Below are 12,693 nucleotides of genomic sequence, written 5' to 3' on the forward strand. Positions count from 1 at the left end.
GGAGAGTGACCACATTTCAGCTGTGCGTAATTGGCCGACTCCCACCACGGTAAAGGAAGTGCAGCGGTTTCTAGGGTTTGCCAACTACTACTGGAGGTTTATCCAGGGTTTTGGTCAGGTAGCGGCTCCCATTACCTCACTGCTGAAGGGGGGACCGGTGCAACTGCAGTGGTCGGCTGAGGCGGACAGGACTTTTGGTCACCTGAAGGCTCTGTTTACCTCGGCTCCCGTGCTGACTCATCTGGATCCCTCTTTGGCGTTCATAGTGGAGTTGGACGCGTCCGAGGCTGGGATAGGAGCCGTGCTCTCTCAGCGCTCAGGCACGCCACCAAAGCTCCGCCCCTGTGCTTTCTTTTCGAAGAAGCTCAGCCCTGCGGAGCGAAACTATGATGTGGGGGATCGGGAGCTGTTGGCTGTTGTCAAGGCTCTGAAGGCGTGGAGACATTGGCTTGAGGGGGCTAAACACCCCTTTCTCATCTGGACTGACCACCGCAATCTGGAGTACATCCAGGCGGCGAGGAGACTGAACCCTCGCCAGGCAAGGTGGGCCATGTTCTTTACCCGTTTTGTTTTCACTCTGTCCTACAGACCAGGTTCCCAGAACGCTAAGGCAAACGCACTGTCCCGGATGTATGACACAGAGGAGCGGTCCATGGATCACGCTCCCATAATTCCGGCCTCTTGCCTGGTGGCACCGGTGGTGTGGGAGCTGGACGCGGACATCGAGCCGGCGTTACGCACAGAGCCCACTCCCCCTCAGTGTCCAGCTGGGCGTCTGTACGTTCCGTCTGCTGTCCGCGACCATCTGATCTATTGGGCCCACACGTCACCCTCCTCTGGTCATCCTGGCATCGGTCAGACGGTGTGTTGCCTTAGTGGGAAGTACTGGTGGTCCACCTTGGCCAAGGATTTGAGGGTTTATGTTTCCATCTGCTCGGTGTGCGCCCAGTGCAAGGCTCCCAGGCACCTGCCCAGAGGGACGTTACAACCCCTACCCATTCCACAATGGCCGTGGTTGCACCTGTCGGTGGACTTCTTGATGTATCTTCCTCCCTCACAGGGCAACACCACGATCCTGGTCATTGTGGATCGGTTTTCTAAGTCCTGCCGTCTCCTCCCTTTGCCCAGTCTCCCTACGGCCCTACAGACTGCGGAGGCCCTGTTCACTTATGTCTTCCGGCACTACGGGTTGCCTGAGGACATAGTCTCTGATCGGGGTCCCCAGTTCACGTCCAGGGTCTGGAGAGCGTTCATGGAACGTCTGGGGGTCTCGGTTAGCCTCAACTCAGGTTTTCACCCCGAGAGTAACGGGCAGGTGAAGAGAGTAAACCAGGATGTGGATAGGTTTCTGCGGTCATATTGCCAGGACCGGCCGGGGAGTGGGCGGCATTCATCCCCTGGGCAGAGATGGCCCAAAACTCACTCCGCCACTCCTCCACTAACCTCTCTCCCTTCCAGTGCGTACTGGGGTATCAGCCAGTTCTGGCACCTTGGCATCAGAGCCAGATCGAAGCTCCTGCGGTGGACGAATGGTTTAAGCGCTCGGAGGACCGACCCCCCTGGCCCGCACCCGCCAGAAGGCGAGCGCCGACCGCCACCGCAGTGAGGCCCCGGTGTTCGCACTGGGGGACCGGGTCGGGCTCTCGACCCGAAACCTGCCCCTCCGCCTACCCTACCGTAAGCTGGGTCCGTGGTTTGTGGGGCCATTTAAAGTCCTGAGGAGACTGAACAAGGTATGCTATAGGTTACAGCTTCCCCCAGATTACCATATTAATCCCTCATTCCATGTGTCTCTCCTCAGGCCGGTGGTGGCTGGTCCACTCCAGGAGTCTGAGGTGCAGGAGGATCCTCCGCCCCCTCTGGACATCAAGGGGGCCCCGGCGTATGATGTTCGAGCCATCCTGGACTCGAGGCGTAGTGGCGAGGGGCCTTCAGTACCTCGTGGAGTGGGAGGGGTACGGTCCGGAGGAGAGATGCTGGGTGCCGGTGGAGGACGTCTTGGACCCTTCGTTGCTGCGGGAGTTCCACCGTTTCCACCCGGACCGCCCTGCGCCTTGTCCTCCGGGTCGTCCCTGAGGTCGGTGTCGGCGCGCTGCTGGAGCTGCGTGTCAAGGGGGGTACTGTCACGACTTCCGCCGAAGTCGGTCCCTCTCCTTGTTCGGGCATTCGGCGGTCGACGTCACCGGCCTTCTAGCCATCACCGATCAACTTTTCATTTTCCATTTGTTTTGTCTTTGTCTTTCACACCTGGTTTCAATCCCCCAATTACTTGTTAATTATTTAACCCTCTGTTCCCCCATGTTTGTTTATGAGTAATTGTTTGTATTGTATACGGTCCGTTATTGTGGGCTATGTATATTGTGTTGTATTTTTTGAATACTTGAGTAAATATGTTTATTACTCATGTCTGCTGTCCTGCGCCTGACTCTCTACACCAGCTACACACAGGCCGATTACAGAAGCCCCAAAACTGCCCTCGCTGGAAGACTGTGTTTCAGACATAAGGAAGTGGATGGCTGCAAACTTTATACTTTTAAACTTGGACAAAACAGAGATGCTTGTTCTAGGTCCCAAGAAACAAAGAGATCTTCTGTTGAATCTGACAATTAATCTTGATGGTTGTACAGTCGTCTCAAATAAAACTGTGAAGGACCTCGGCGTTACTCTGGACCCTGATCTCTGTTTTGACGAACATATCAAGATTGTTTCAAGGACAGCTTTTTTCCATCTGCGTAACATTGCAAAGATCAGAAATTTTCTGTCCAAAATTGATGCAGAAAAATTAATCAATGCTTATGTTACTTCTAGGTTAGACTACTGCAATGCTCTACTTTCCGGATACCTGGATAAAGCACTAAATAAACTTCAGTTAGTGCTAAATACGGCTGTTAGAATCTTGACTAGAAACAAAAAATGTGATCATATTACTCCAGTGCTAGCCTCCCTACACTGGCTCCCTGTTAAGGCAAGGGCTGATTTCAAGGTTTTACTGCTAACCTACAAAGCATTACATGGGCTTGCTCCTACCTATCTTTCCGATTTGGTCCTGCCGTACATACCTACACGTACGCTATGGTCACAAGACGCAGGCCTCCTAATTGTCCCTAGAATTTCTAAGCAAACAGCTGGAAGCAGGGCTTTCTCCTATGGAGCTCCATTTTTATGGAATGGTCTGCCTACCCATGTGAGAGACGCAGACTGGGTCTCAACCATTAAGTCTTTATTGAAGACTCATCTCTTCAGTAGGTCCTATGATTGAGTGTAGTCTGGCCCAGGAGTGTGAAGGTGAACGGAAAGGCACTGGAGCAACGAACCGCCCTTGCTGTCTCTGCCTAGCCGGTTCCCCTCTCTCCACTAGGATTCTCTGCCTCTAACCCTATTACAGGGGCCAAGTCACTGGCTTATTGGTGCTCTTCCATGCCGTCCCTACCTCTGAAGAGGTGATGTCATGGAAAATTTGTAAATTTGCCCAGAGTTGGGACAAATTCTATGTAGATAATAAACAAACACACGACTTTACCAAGTTTGTATTTTTTTATCTGTTTTAAAACAGAAACGGGAAAAAAAGTTCCAAAATAAAAATAAATCTTCAACGGGATTTTACATACAAATTGAGAAACCAGAAATCTTTCAAGAAATAATTTCAAGAAATACTTTAGAACCACTTGAAAATAGATTGTGAGTGGGTTGAGTCACTGACGTGGTCTTCCTGTCTGGGTTGGCGCCCCCCCTTGGGTTGTGCTGTGGCGGATATCTTTGTGGGCTATACTCGGCCTTGTCTCAGGATGGTAAGTTGGTGGTTGAAGATATCCCTCTAGTGGTGTGGGGGCTGTGCTTTGGCAAAGTGGGTGGGGTTATATCCTGCCTGTTTTGCCCTGTCCGGGGGTATCATTGGATGGGGCCACAGTGTCTCCTGACCCCTCCTGTCTCAGCCTCTAGTATTTATGCTGCAGTAGTTTATGTGTCGGAGGGCTAGGGTCAGTCTGTTCTATCTGGAGTATTTCTCCAGTGTCCTGTGTGAATTTAGGTATGCTCTCTCTCTTTCTCTCTTTCTCTCTTTCTCTCTTTCTTTCTTTCTCTCTCTCGGGGGACCTGAGCCCTAGGACCATGCCTCAGGACTACCTGGCATGATGACTCCTTGCTGTCCCCAGTCCACCTGGCCGTGCTGCTGGTCCAGTTTCAACTGTTCTGCCTGCGGCTATGGAACCCTGACCTGTTCACCGGACGTGCTACCTGTCCCAGACCTGCTGTTTACAACTCTCTAGAGACAGCAGGAGCGGTAGAGATACTCTCAATGATCGGCTATGAAAAGCCAACTGACATTTACTCCTGAGGTGCTGACCTGTTGCACCCTCGACAACTACTGTGATTATTATTATTTGACCATGCTGGTCATTTATGAACATTTGAACATCTTGGCCATGTTCTGTTATAATCTCCACCTGGCACAGCCAGAAGAGGACTGGCCACTCCTCATAGCCTGGTTCCTCTCTAGGTTTCTTCCTAGGTTTTGGCCTTTCTAGGGAGTTTTTCCTAGCCGCCGCGCTTCTACAACTGCATTGCTTGCTGTTTGGGGTTTTAGGCTGGGATTCTGTACAGCACTTTGAGATATCAGCTGATGTAAGAAGGGCTATATAAATACATTTGATTTGATTTGATACAGTGAATGGTAACACATTAGTGCAGGAAATTAAGAAATTGATTATAAAGTTAATGCTAGAATTATACAATTATCTATTATAAAATTACAAAAAACGGAAGTGTTTGACGAATTTTGTAAACCGTATGTTGATCACCTTGGGGAATATGTTCTATAGCGGGCGATTTGTTTAGTTTTTTTGTGTTGTGTTGTTTTGTGGGGTGCTGTGAAAAAAATACATATATGATGTGTAGTTGATAATTGGTATGGGCGCAGGGTCAGAGGGCTGGCAATGAATGGACAGAGAGATGGAAGAATAGAGAGAGATAGAGGAGTTAGCAGATTGAACCCTCTGGCCTACTTTAGGGAATGAGTAGGAAAACAAATAAAAAACAGACTAGTTATTTCATTTGTCTTTTTCCCTAATCTGTCAGTTTTTTTTCTATTATCTCATCCAGTATTGATGTGCTCAATCTGTCACTGTAATTGTCTGACGTCAGAATAATTTGGCTAAATTGTGCCGTAATGCTTCTCGTGAATGTAATTTAATTATGGGCAACCAGAACCAGATTAACCCTTATGAAACACGGTGTGTGTGTGTGTGTGTGTGTGTGTGTGTGTGTGTGTGTGTGTGTGTGTGTGTGTGTGTGTGTGTGTGTGTGTGTGTGTGTGTGTGTGTGTGTGTGTGTGTGTGTGTGTGTGTGTGTGTGTGTATATGTATGTGTGTATGTGCGTGCTTGTGTGTGTGTACAGTATCTGCCTGCAGGCTCCTTAATCCATGGAACGTATGTCAAATAAATCTCGAGGGGAAAAAATCCAATCTGTTCAAATGTTACCTGCGATCCATGGGTCCAACTGTGTGTCATCAACCCTAGGACAGAGACAACCAGCCCAAGAAACACACACACATATTGCAAAATCACATACACATACACATAAATATATCCCTCGGACACACACACACTCATACATAACCACACGCACACTATTCCATCTCTCCCCTGTCACTCAGTGTGTCCCCAGTGAATGGTGGGAGGCAGGCAGGTAGATTAAATATGTATTGGGAGGCAGTGATAGCAGACCAGAAGCCATTAGCTGGCATAAATGTATAATTTTCCCTCCTGCATATTTCACTGGCCTAAATGCTCCCGCCACAAACAGGCCCACATTTACAATGCCAAATACATCTTCATTAAAATGAGTCAGCCCTCATTTAGGGCTGACTCTCTGAATTGAGATGGAATTAATTAATTAATAAACAAGGCAGTCAAACAGGGAACCTTGGAATTGTGTTTTTATGCAGGGTGACAGGCATAGAGAGAGTCAAAGGTCAGCTGATGGTATGAGGAATGATTAGGGCTTGATAATATATACATGAACTTTGTGTGTATCTATCAAGCTAACAAACGCAGAGGTCTCTCTCTCTCTCTCTCTCTCCATCAACAATTGTCTTTAATCTCTCCCCCTACTCTCTACATTGCCCTCTCTCCTCTCTCCCTGTATTAATGCAGTGTATGGTGGTTGGTGACTCTGGGTACAGTGACAGTTGGCCATGGGCCGAAGGGTGCCCGGAGCCCCGGGGGAATTAATCAACGCCACAATAATCAATATGGGAGGAGTGTCCAGACCGAGCCGTGTCGCGCCACGTCAAGCTCCCGCTACTCTAGCCGCTCCTCTCACCCCGTCACCCACTATACCAGGCAGCTACGGGCCACGGCTGACTGATGACTCACCCACGGCAACGTCGAGCAAAAACAACATCGATAATCATCAACGGCAAACCGGCTACGGAACACACACAACACAGCAAAACAAACACACACACACACACACACACACACAAAACAAACACACACACACACACACACCCCAGTTACAACATCATCCGTCACCTGGAGACAAAGATGGGCCAGGGAGTGAGAAGCAGGGAGGAGAGAGGATGGGGGGTTTTAGGTTTTTACGGGGATAAGGGGGGGTAGGGGGGTAGATGTCTGTTTAACTACCAACAAGCCTTCTCTGCTGCTACTGGGTTCTCTCTCTCCATCTGCTTTCTCTCTCTCTCTCTTTCTGATCTCTCTCTCTTTCTCTCTAACATATTCATTCAGATATCAGTTTAAAAACCAACAGCAGAGCGAGGAGCCATGACAACAATAGCAATCTGTCAGTTGTGTCTGGCGTCGTGGCGACAGCTCGGACCACTTATCAGGAGCCAATTAGAGAACAGTAGCACCCAGAGTCTTCCATCAATCTGACTGGGGGGCCACTTAGGGAGTCGATTGGCCACTTATCACACCACTGCAGGCCAGTAAGGCCTTCATAATAGATTCTGAGTGGAGGGAAGGAGAGGGAGTGAAGTGGGGTTGTAGTGTGTTTAAATGGGGATGTAGGATGTTCTCATAATAGTCAAGGTTGTATGACCTTGCATCTGATATTGGTCAGACCCTTCTCTATCTACCCAAATTTCTAAATGAGGTGTGCGATTGGTTGGCTGCTCCTATGGTAGTTAACATAGAGGTCAGTCATTGGTCAGTTGTCTAGCATGGAGGTTTGTCTTACCCTGTTTTTCAAAGAGTTTGCTGCTGACGATCTCGGTCATGGAGGACACCTTCTGTTTCTGCAGCTTGTCAGGAGGGATACAGGTGTAGAATTCATACAGCAACTGGCTGGAGAGAGGAAAGGAGGCATGGAGAGAGGAAGAGGGAGAGGGAGGGGGTGTGGAGAGAGGATAAAGGGAGAGGGAAAGGGAGAAAGAGAGACAGTGAAAGAAAAATGAAAGGAAAGGGTGAGAGAGGACGGGGAAGTGGAGAATTAGATAAATTGTTCAGCAAGGCTAGAAGAGCAATATTGCAAAGTCTCTAGTGACAGTTTTATAATTAAACACTTTCATTTCAATTGTAAACACGTAGCATATGGGTTAATTCCATGTAGAGTGATAGCCTTTCTCGTTTTTCCAACGCGTTTGTTTAATCTTTTATCGAAACAGATATTTGAAGCAGTTGAAAAGACACATGTAATTCAGAACCAGACATTAACTGCCATTCTGACCTGAACAGGCTCGGGAGAGAAGAGATAAAGATACAGATACAGATACACAGCAGAGGAACTAGAGATGTGTCCCAAATGGTATCTATCCCCACTGGCGTTCCCGGGTAACCCCCAGCAGAGGGTTACAGTCAAATCCTTTTCTCAGTAATCCTCCAAGATGTCATTCATAAACCTTTTTAATTTCCATATGTACTAGGAAACGAAGTGTTTTTTTTTTATTCTTGGGCATCAGGAATGTAACTGAAAAAGTGCCTCAGGTCTTGAAAAAAATAACAAATTCGATTGAAAGTAAGGGGATATCGGTGAACACATGTTGTGGTCAAGGCTACGATGGCGCCAGTGCAATGAGTGGAGTTTACTCAGGTTACAGAAGCACCTATTAGTCTGACTGCCTAATCTTTTATCGAATCAGATATTTGAGGCAGTTGAAATGACACATGTAATCCAGAACCAGACATTAACTGCCATTCTGACCTGAGCAGGCTCGGGAGAGAAGAGAGTTTATGAGCTATGAGTTTTAAAGTACTTAAGTAAAAATACTTTAATGTACTACTTAAGTCGTTTTTTGGGGGTATCTGTACTTTACTTTACGATTGATATTGTTGACTACTTTTACTTCACTACATTCCTAAAGAAAATAATGTACTTTTTACGCCATACATTTTTCCTGACACCCAAAAGTACTCGTTACATTTCGAATGCTTAGCAGTACAGGAAAATGGTCCAATTCACGCACTTATCAAGAGAAAATCCCTGGTCATCCCTACTGCCTCTGATCTGGTGGACTCACTTAAAAACACACATTATTCGTTTGTAAATGATGTCTGAGTGTTGGAGCGTGCCCCTGGCTATCCGTACATTTTAAAAACAAGAAAATGGTGCCGTCTGGTTTGCTTAATATAAGGAATGTGAAATGATTTATACTTTTACTTTAGATACTTCAGTATATTTTAGAGACTACACTTACTTTTGATACTTAAGCATATTTAAAACCAAATACATTTAGACTTACACTCAAGTAGTATTTTACTGGGTGGCTTTCACTTGTGCTTGAGTCATTTTCTTTTAAGGTATCTTTACTTTTGGGTACTTTTTCCACCACTGACTGAGTGTACAAAACATTAAGAACAACCCCCCTAGCTAGGCCTTGTGAAAACAGATGAGCCAAACTAGCGAACTAGCGACGGACACTAATGACGAGACAAGGTGCTGTCACCCTCAGCCCGGAATCCAATCAAATAAGAATTAAATGAGCCGGTTACAAAGCCTCGGCAGCTTCTTAGGGAGATTGAGCATGGGGGCATCCATTCTGCAGATATATTTATTAATGTGGTTGACACAGTACTTTCATTAGCTAGATGAACAACAAATTAAATGATAATGCCAACCACTTTTCTTTTTTTCAGACAGTAGAGGAGAGCTGATCCGTGGTGCATCGCGTGCTAATTAGGCTCTCTAATTTCAATCTCATTACAAATTGAAAAATCATGCTATTGTATTATATAAGGCTGTCTGTCCTACAGAGGCCCACGTCCCAACCCTCCTAGGCGCGGACCTGCTGGGCGTTTGTGTTCATTTATTAAACCAAAGTTATGGCTCTCCCGTAAGGACCCAGAGCACCGCAATAAAGCGTTGAAATATCAACATGGGCAACCTCATAACAGTTGAAAATATCCCCATTAAGATCTTTAGGGCATTTCTTCCTACAGTCACTGTTAAGATTATTTCTTCGCCCGTGTTATTGTTTGTGGTTCGTTGAGTCTACAGTGCATCACCTTGATTGTTGGTGCGTATGTGTTTGGTCTGCTCTTGCCACTATCATTCTGGTGCAGGTGGCCAGGTGGCCAGGTGTTTTAAGTAACACCTCCATGACATCGTGTTGACACTCAACCACTCCAGAGATACAACAGACCAGACAGGTTTAGACTGTCTTAACAGAGTTCCACACACCCAGAAAAAACACTCACCCACACATATATACACACACACACTCACCTCAGAGAGTCTCAGACACAGGTCACGGGAAGGTCAGGCCTGAAATAAAGACGCTGTGGTTTGCTGGAACCAAACGTCTGTCTGCCATAAGGAGACTCTAGACCCATTCGATTATAAAGCTAAAAGGTCTGGGGATGTGGTAGAGTCACATCTATGTTCATTATGGGGACTGTAAAAGCAAGGCTGTCTGTCTTTGAGGGGTTCATGAAAGGTTAATGGAAGATGTGACGAGTCACTGTGAGTTAAAGAGAGCTGGAGAATAAGGTTGTGACCTTGGTAGAGGGCTGGGAGACAGAGACAGTGTTTTAGACTGGGTTGTTTTGTTGGGTTTTTGTGGAGACAACGTTATGAGACAGTTATCAGCCAGAGGTACAGGGGGTCAGAGGGGAAGTTGGGGGGACGTTAGGTACAGGTGACTGAGGTGAGAGACATGTCACTTCACGTTGCACCCTGGGAAGGCTCTGAGCGATGTTGACAGCGGTTCTATTTACTATTCCTGTGGAGGCGGTGGAGGATAGCACTCACCTCAGGAGTTTGGCGTCAAACACTGTCTCCACATCCTGCAAGACTGTGGGTAGGTACTTCAGAGCAGCCACCTGGAGAGAGAGACAGAGAGACAGACAAAGAGACAGAGGCAGAGAGATAGAGAGAGAGAGCGAGACATGCACATGGATGTGAAAGAATCATAAAACCTGAAATCAGGACAAATGAGGTCATATCAATAAATACATTTTAAAAAAGATGGAGAGACAGAGAAATGTACTGTAGAGCGTTAGGAGAGGAGAGATGAGGAGGAGAGAGGTAGAGAAGTTGGAGTGTTTACCTGCAGTAAGACTGTTGTGTTGTGGTCACTCCTCATTAGTTTGTTGATGGACTCAAAGAGTCTCCGGAGAGACTCCTCAAACTCTTTCTGCTCCTTCCCTTCATACAGCCTGGAGAGAGGGAGGCAGAGGGGGATGAAAAGGGGAGGAAAGAGGAAGAGAGGTTAATGCACGGTTAATGTCTCCAACAGGATTTAAAAAGTGAAGGTGTACCCAAACGCGCTTCAGCCTTACTACGTAATCCTGCTTGTTTGTCCCTAAAATTTACTCAGATCTATACAGACACGAGTGCTCCATTTTCTTTCTTTTCTGGGGTAACAAATACTTTTAAGGACTTAAGTATTTCTAGTTGGCTGTTGTTGGGGGAAACGGCGGGAGTAAGGAGGCTAGGTCACATGGAGGCTACGTCAAACTAGACAGAGACTTTACAGTACACAACCTCTACCAGATACTGATGGTAGAATACCATCTCTGAATACAAAGCTATGCCAAGTGTTTCATTTTGTATCGTGTTTCACCTTGTATCCCCAACAAAACATCACAATCCCTAAAGTTGTCTACTCCTCCCTTTCTATTCTTTGTTAAACTGCTCTATCTATCCCTACCGTTGTAACTAATGTCTTCTCATTACTCTCCTTTCGTCTCGCTCCTCCTCCCCTGCTCTTCATCCCTCTTCCTTCGACATCTCCTCCTGTCTCACGGTAATTCTGTGGTAAATGTTAATTACAGCGCGGGTCGTGGGTGCCGGGAGGGAGGATTACAGCAGCGATCATCAACTAGATTCAGCCGCGGGACAATTTCTTTCTTGAGCGGAAGGTCAGGGGGCCGGAAAATAATTACAAATAATTTGTCCACTGCAAATTGACCGCATGAAGCCCAAACAGATCAAATATTTTGACTAAAACAACCATTTCAAACCTTGCTTACATTTCTGTATGATATACAGTACCTTCAGAAAGTATTCACACCTCTTGAGATTTTATTGTGTTACAGCCTGAATTGAAAATTAAATAGGGATTTTTTTATCACTGGCCTACACACAGTACCTCATAATTTCAAAGTGTAATTATGTTTTTAGAAATGTTTATTTTAATTTAACCTTTATTTAACTAGGCAAGTCAGTTAAGAACAAATTCTTATTTACAATGACGGCCTACCCCGGCCAAGCCCAAACGATGCTGGGCCAATTGTGCGCTGTCTTACGGGACTCCCAATCCAGGGACTCCTGGTTGTGATACAGCCTGGAATCGAACCAGGGTCTGTAGTGATGCCTCTAGTACTGAGATGCGCCACTCAAGAGCCCAAATTAATTACATATGAAAAGCTGAAATGTCGTGAGTTAATAAGTATTCAACCCCTTTGTTATGACAAGCCTAAATAAGTTCAGGAGCAATCATTTGCTTAGCAAGTCACATAATAAGTTGCATGGACTCACTCTGTGGGCAATAATAGAGTTGATGTCCGCACCCTCAGCGGAAATCTAATTAGCATGATAGAAAAATCCCCATCAAAATCTGTCTGTTTAAACTCAAACAATCTGTTTGCATGAACTGCGTCTCAATCCACCACATCTGCCAATGGCAGCCTTCTGCATCTGCGGTGGAAGGTGGCCGAGCTACAGTGGTGTTTGCCAGACCCTGAGACATCCCGAAAACATCTGAATCGTCCAAACCGTTTGAGCTACACACCAATATGGAAAGGTGAGACTCTGACGAACACATACAGCTAAAGTTCAGACACACCTACTATTTCTAGGTTTTAAAAAACATTTGACTAGTGAAGACATCAAAACAATGACATAACACATATGGAATCATGTAGTAACGACAGTCCATCGTTGCTTTAAGACATGAAGGTCAGTCATTCCAGATAATTTCAAGAATTTTGAAAGTTTCTTCAAGTGCAGTCGTAAAAACCATCAAGAGCTATGATGAAACTGGCTCTAATGAGGACCACCACAGGAAAGGAAGACCCAGAGTTACCTCTGCAGAGGATAAGTTAGAGTTATCAGCCTCAGAAATCGGCAATTAACTGCACCTCAGATGCTGCGTTCATCCACCTCTGGCCTGCTGGCCCCCCTACCTCTGCGGAAGCACAGTTCCCGCTCAGCCCAGTCAAAACTGTTCGCTGCTCTGGCACCCCAATGGTGGAACAAGCTCCCTCACGACGCCAGGACAGCGGAGTCAATCACCA

At 46.4% G+C, this 12,693-nt stretch overlaps 1 protein-coding gene across 1 annotated transcript in view; it reads right to left on the bottom strand.

The window, feature by feature from the left end:
* Positions 1-12,693, bottom strand: part of LOC106604826 (dedicator of cytokinesis protein 2) — a 156,511-nt gene that overhangs the window by 111,557 nt on the left and 32,261 nt on the right. Inside the window, exons 22-24 of the mRNA XM_045718221.2 lie at positions 10,503-10,611; positions 10,205-10,275; positions 7,196-7,302 (exon numbers count right to left, since the gene is read on the bottom strand). Coding sequence (XP_045574177.1) covers positions 7,196-7,302; positions 10,205-10,275; positions 10,503-10,611 — 287 coding nt within the window. The remainder of the gene's footprint in view (positions 1-7,195; positions 7,303-10,204; positions 10,276-10,502; positions 10,612-12,693) is intronic.

The sequence above is a fragment of the Salmo salar genome, chromosome 05 (assembly GCF_965601325.2).
Source record: "Salmo salar chromosome 05, fSalSal1, whole genome shotgun sequence".
Lineage (NCBI taxonomy): Eukaryota > Metazoa > Chordata > Actinopteri > Salmoniformes > Salmonidae > Salmo > Salmo salar.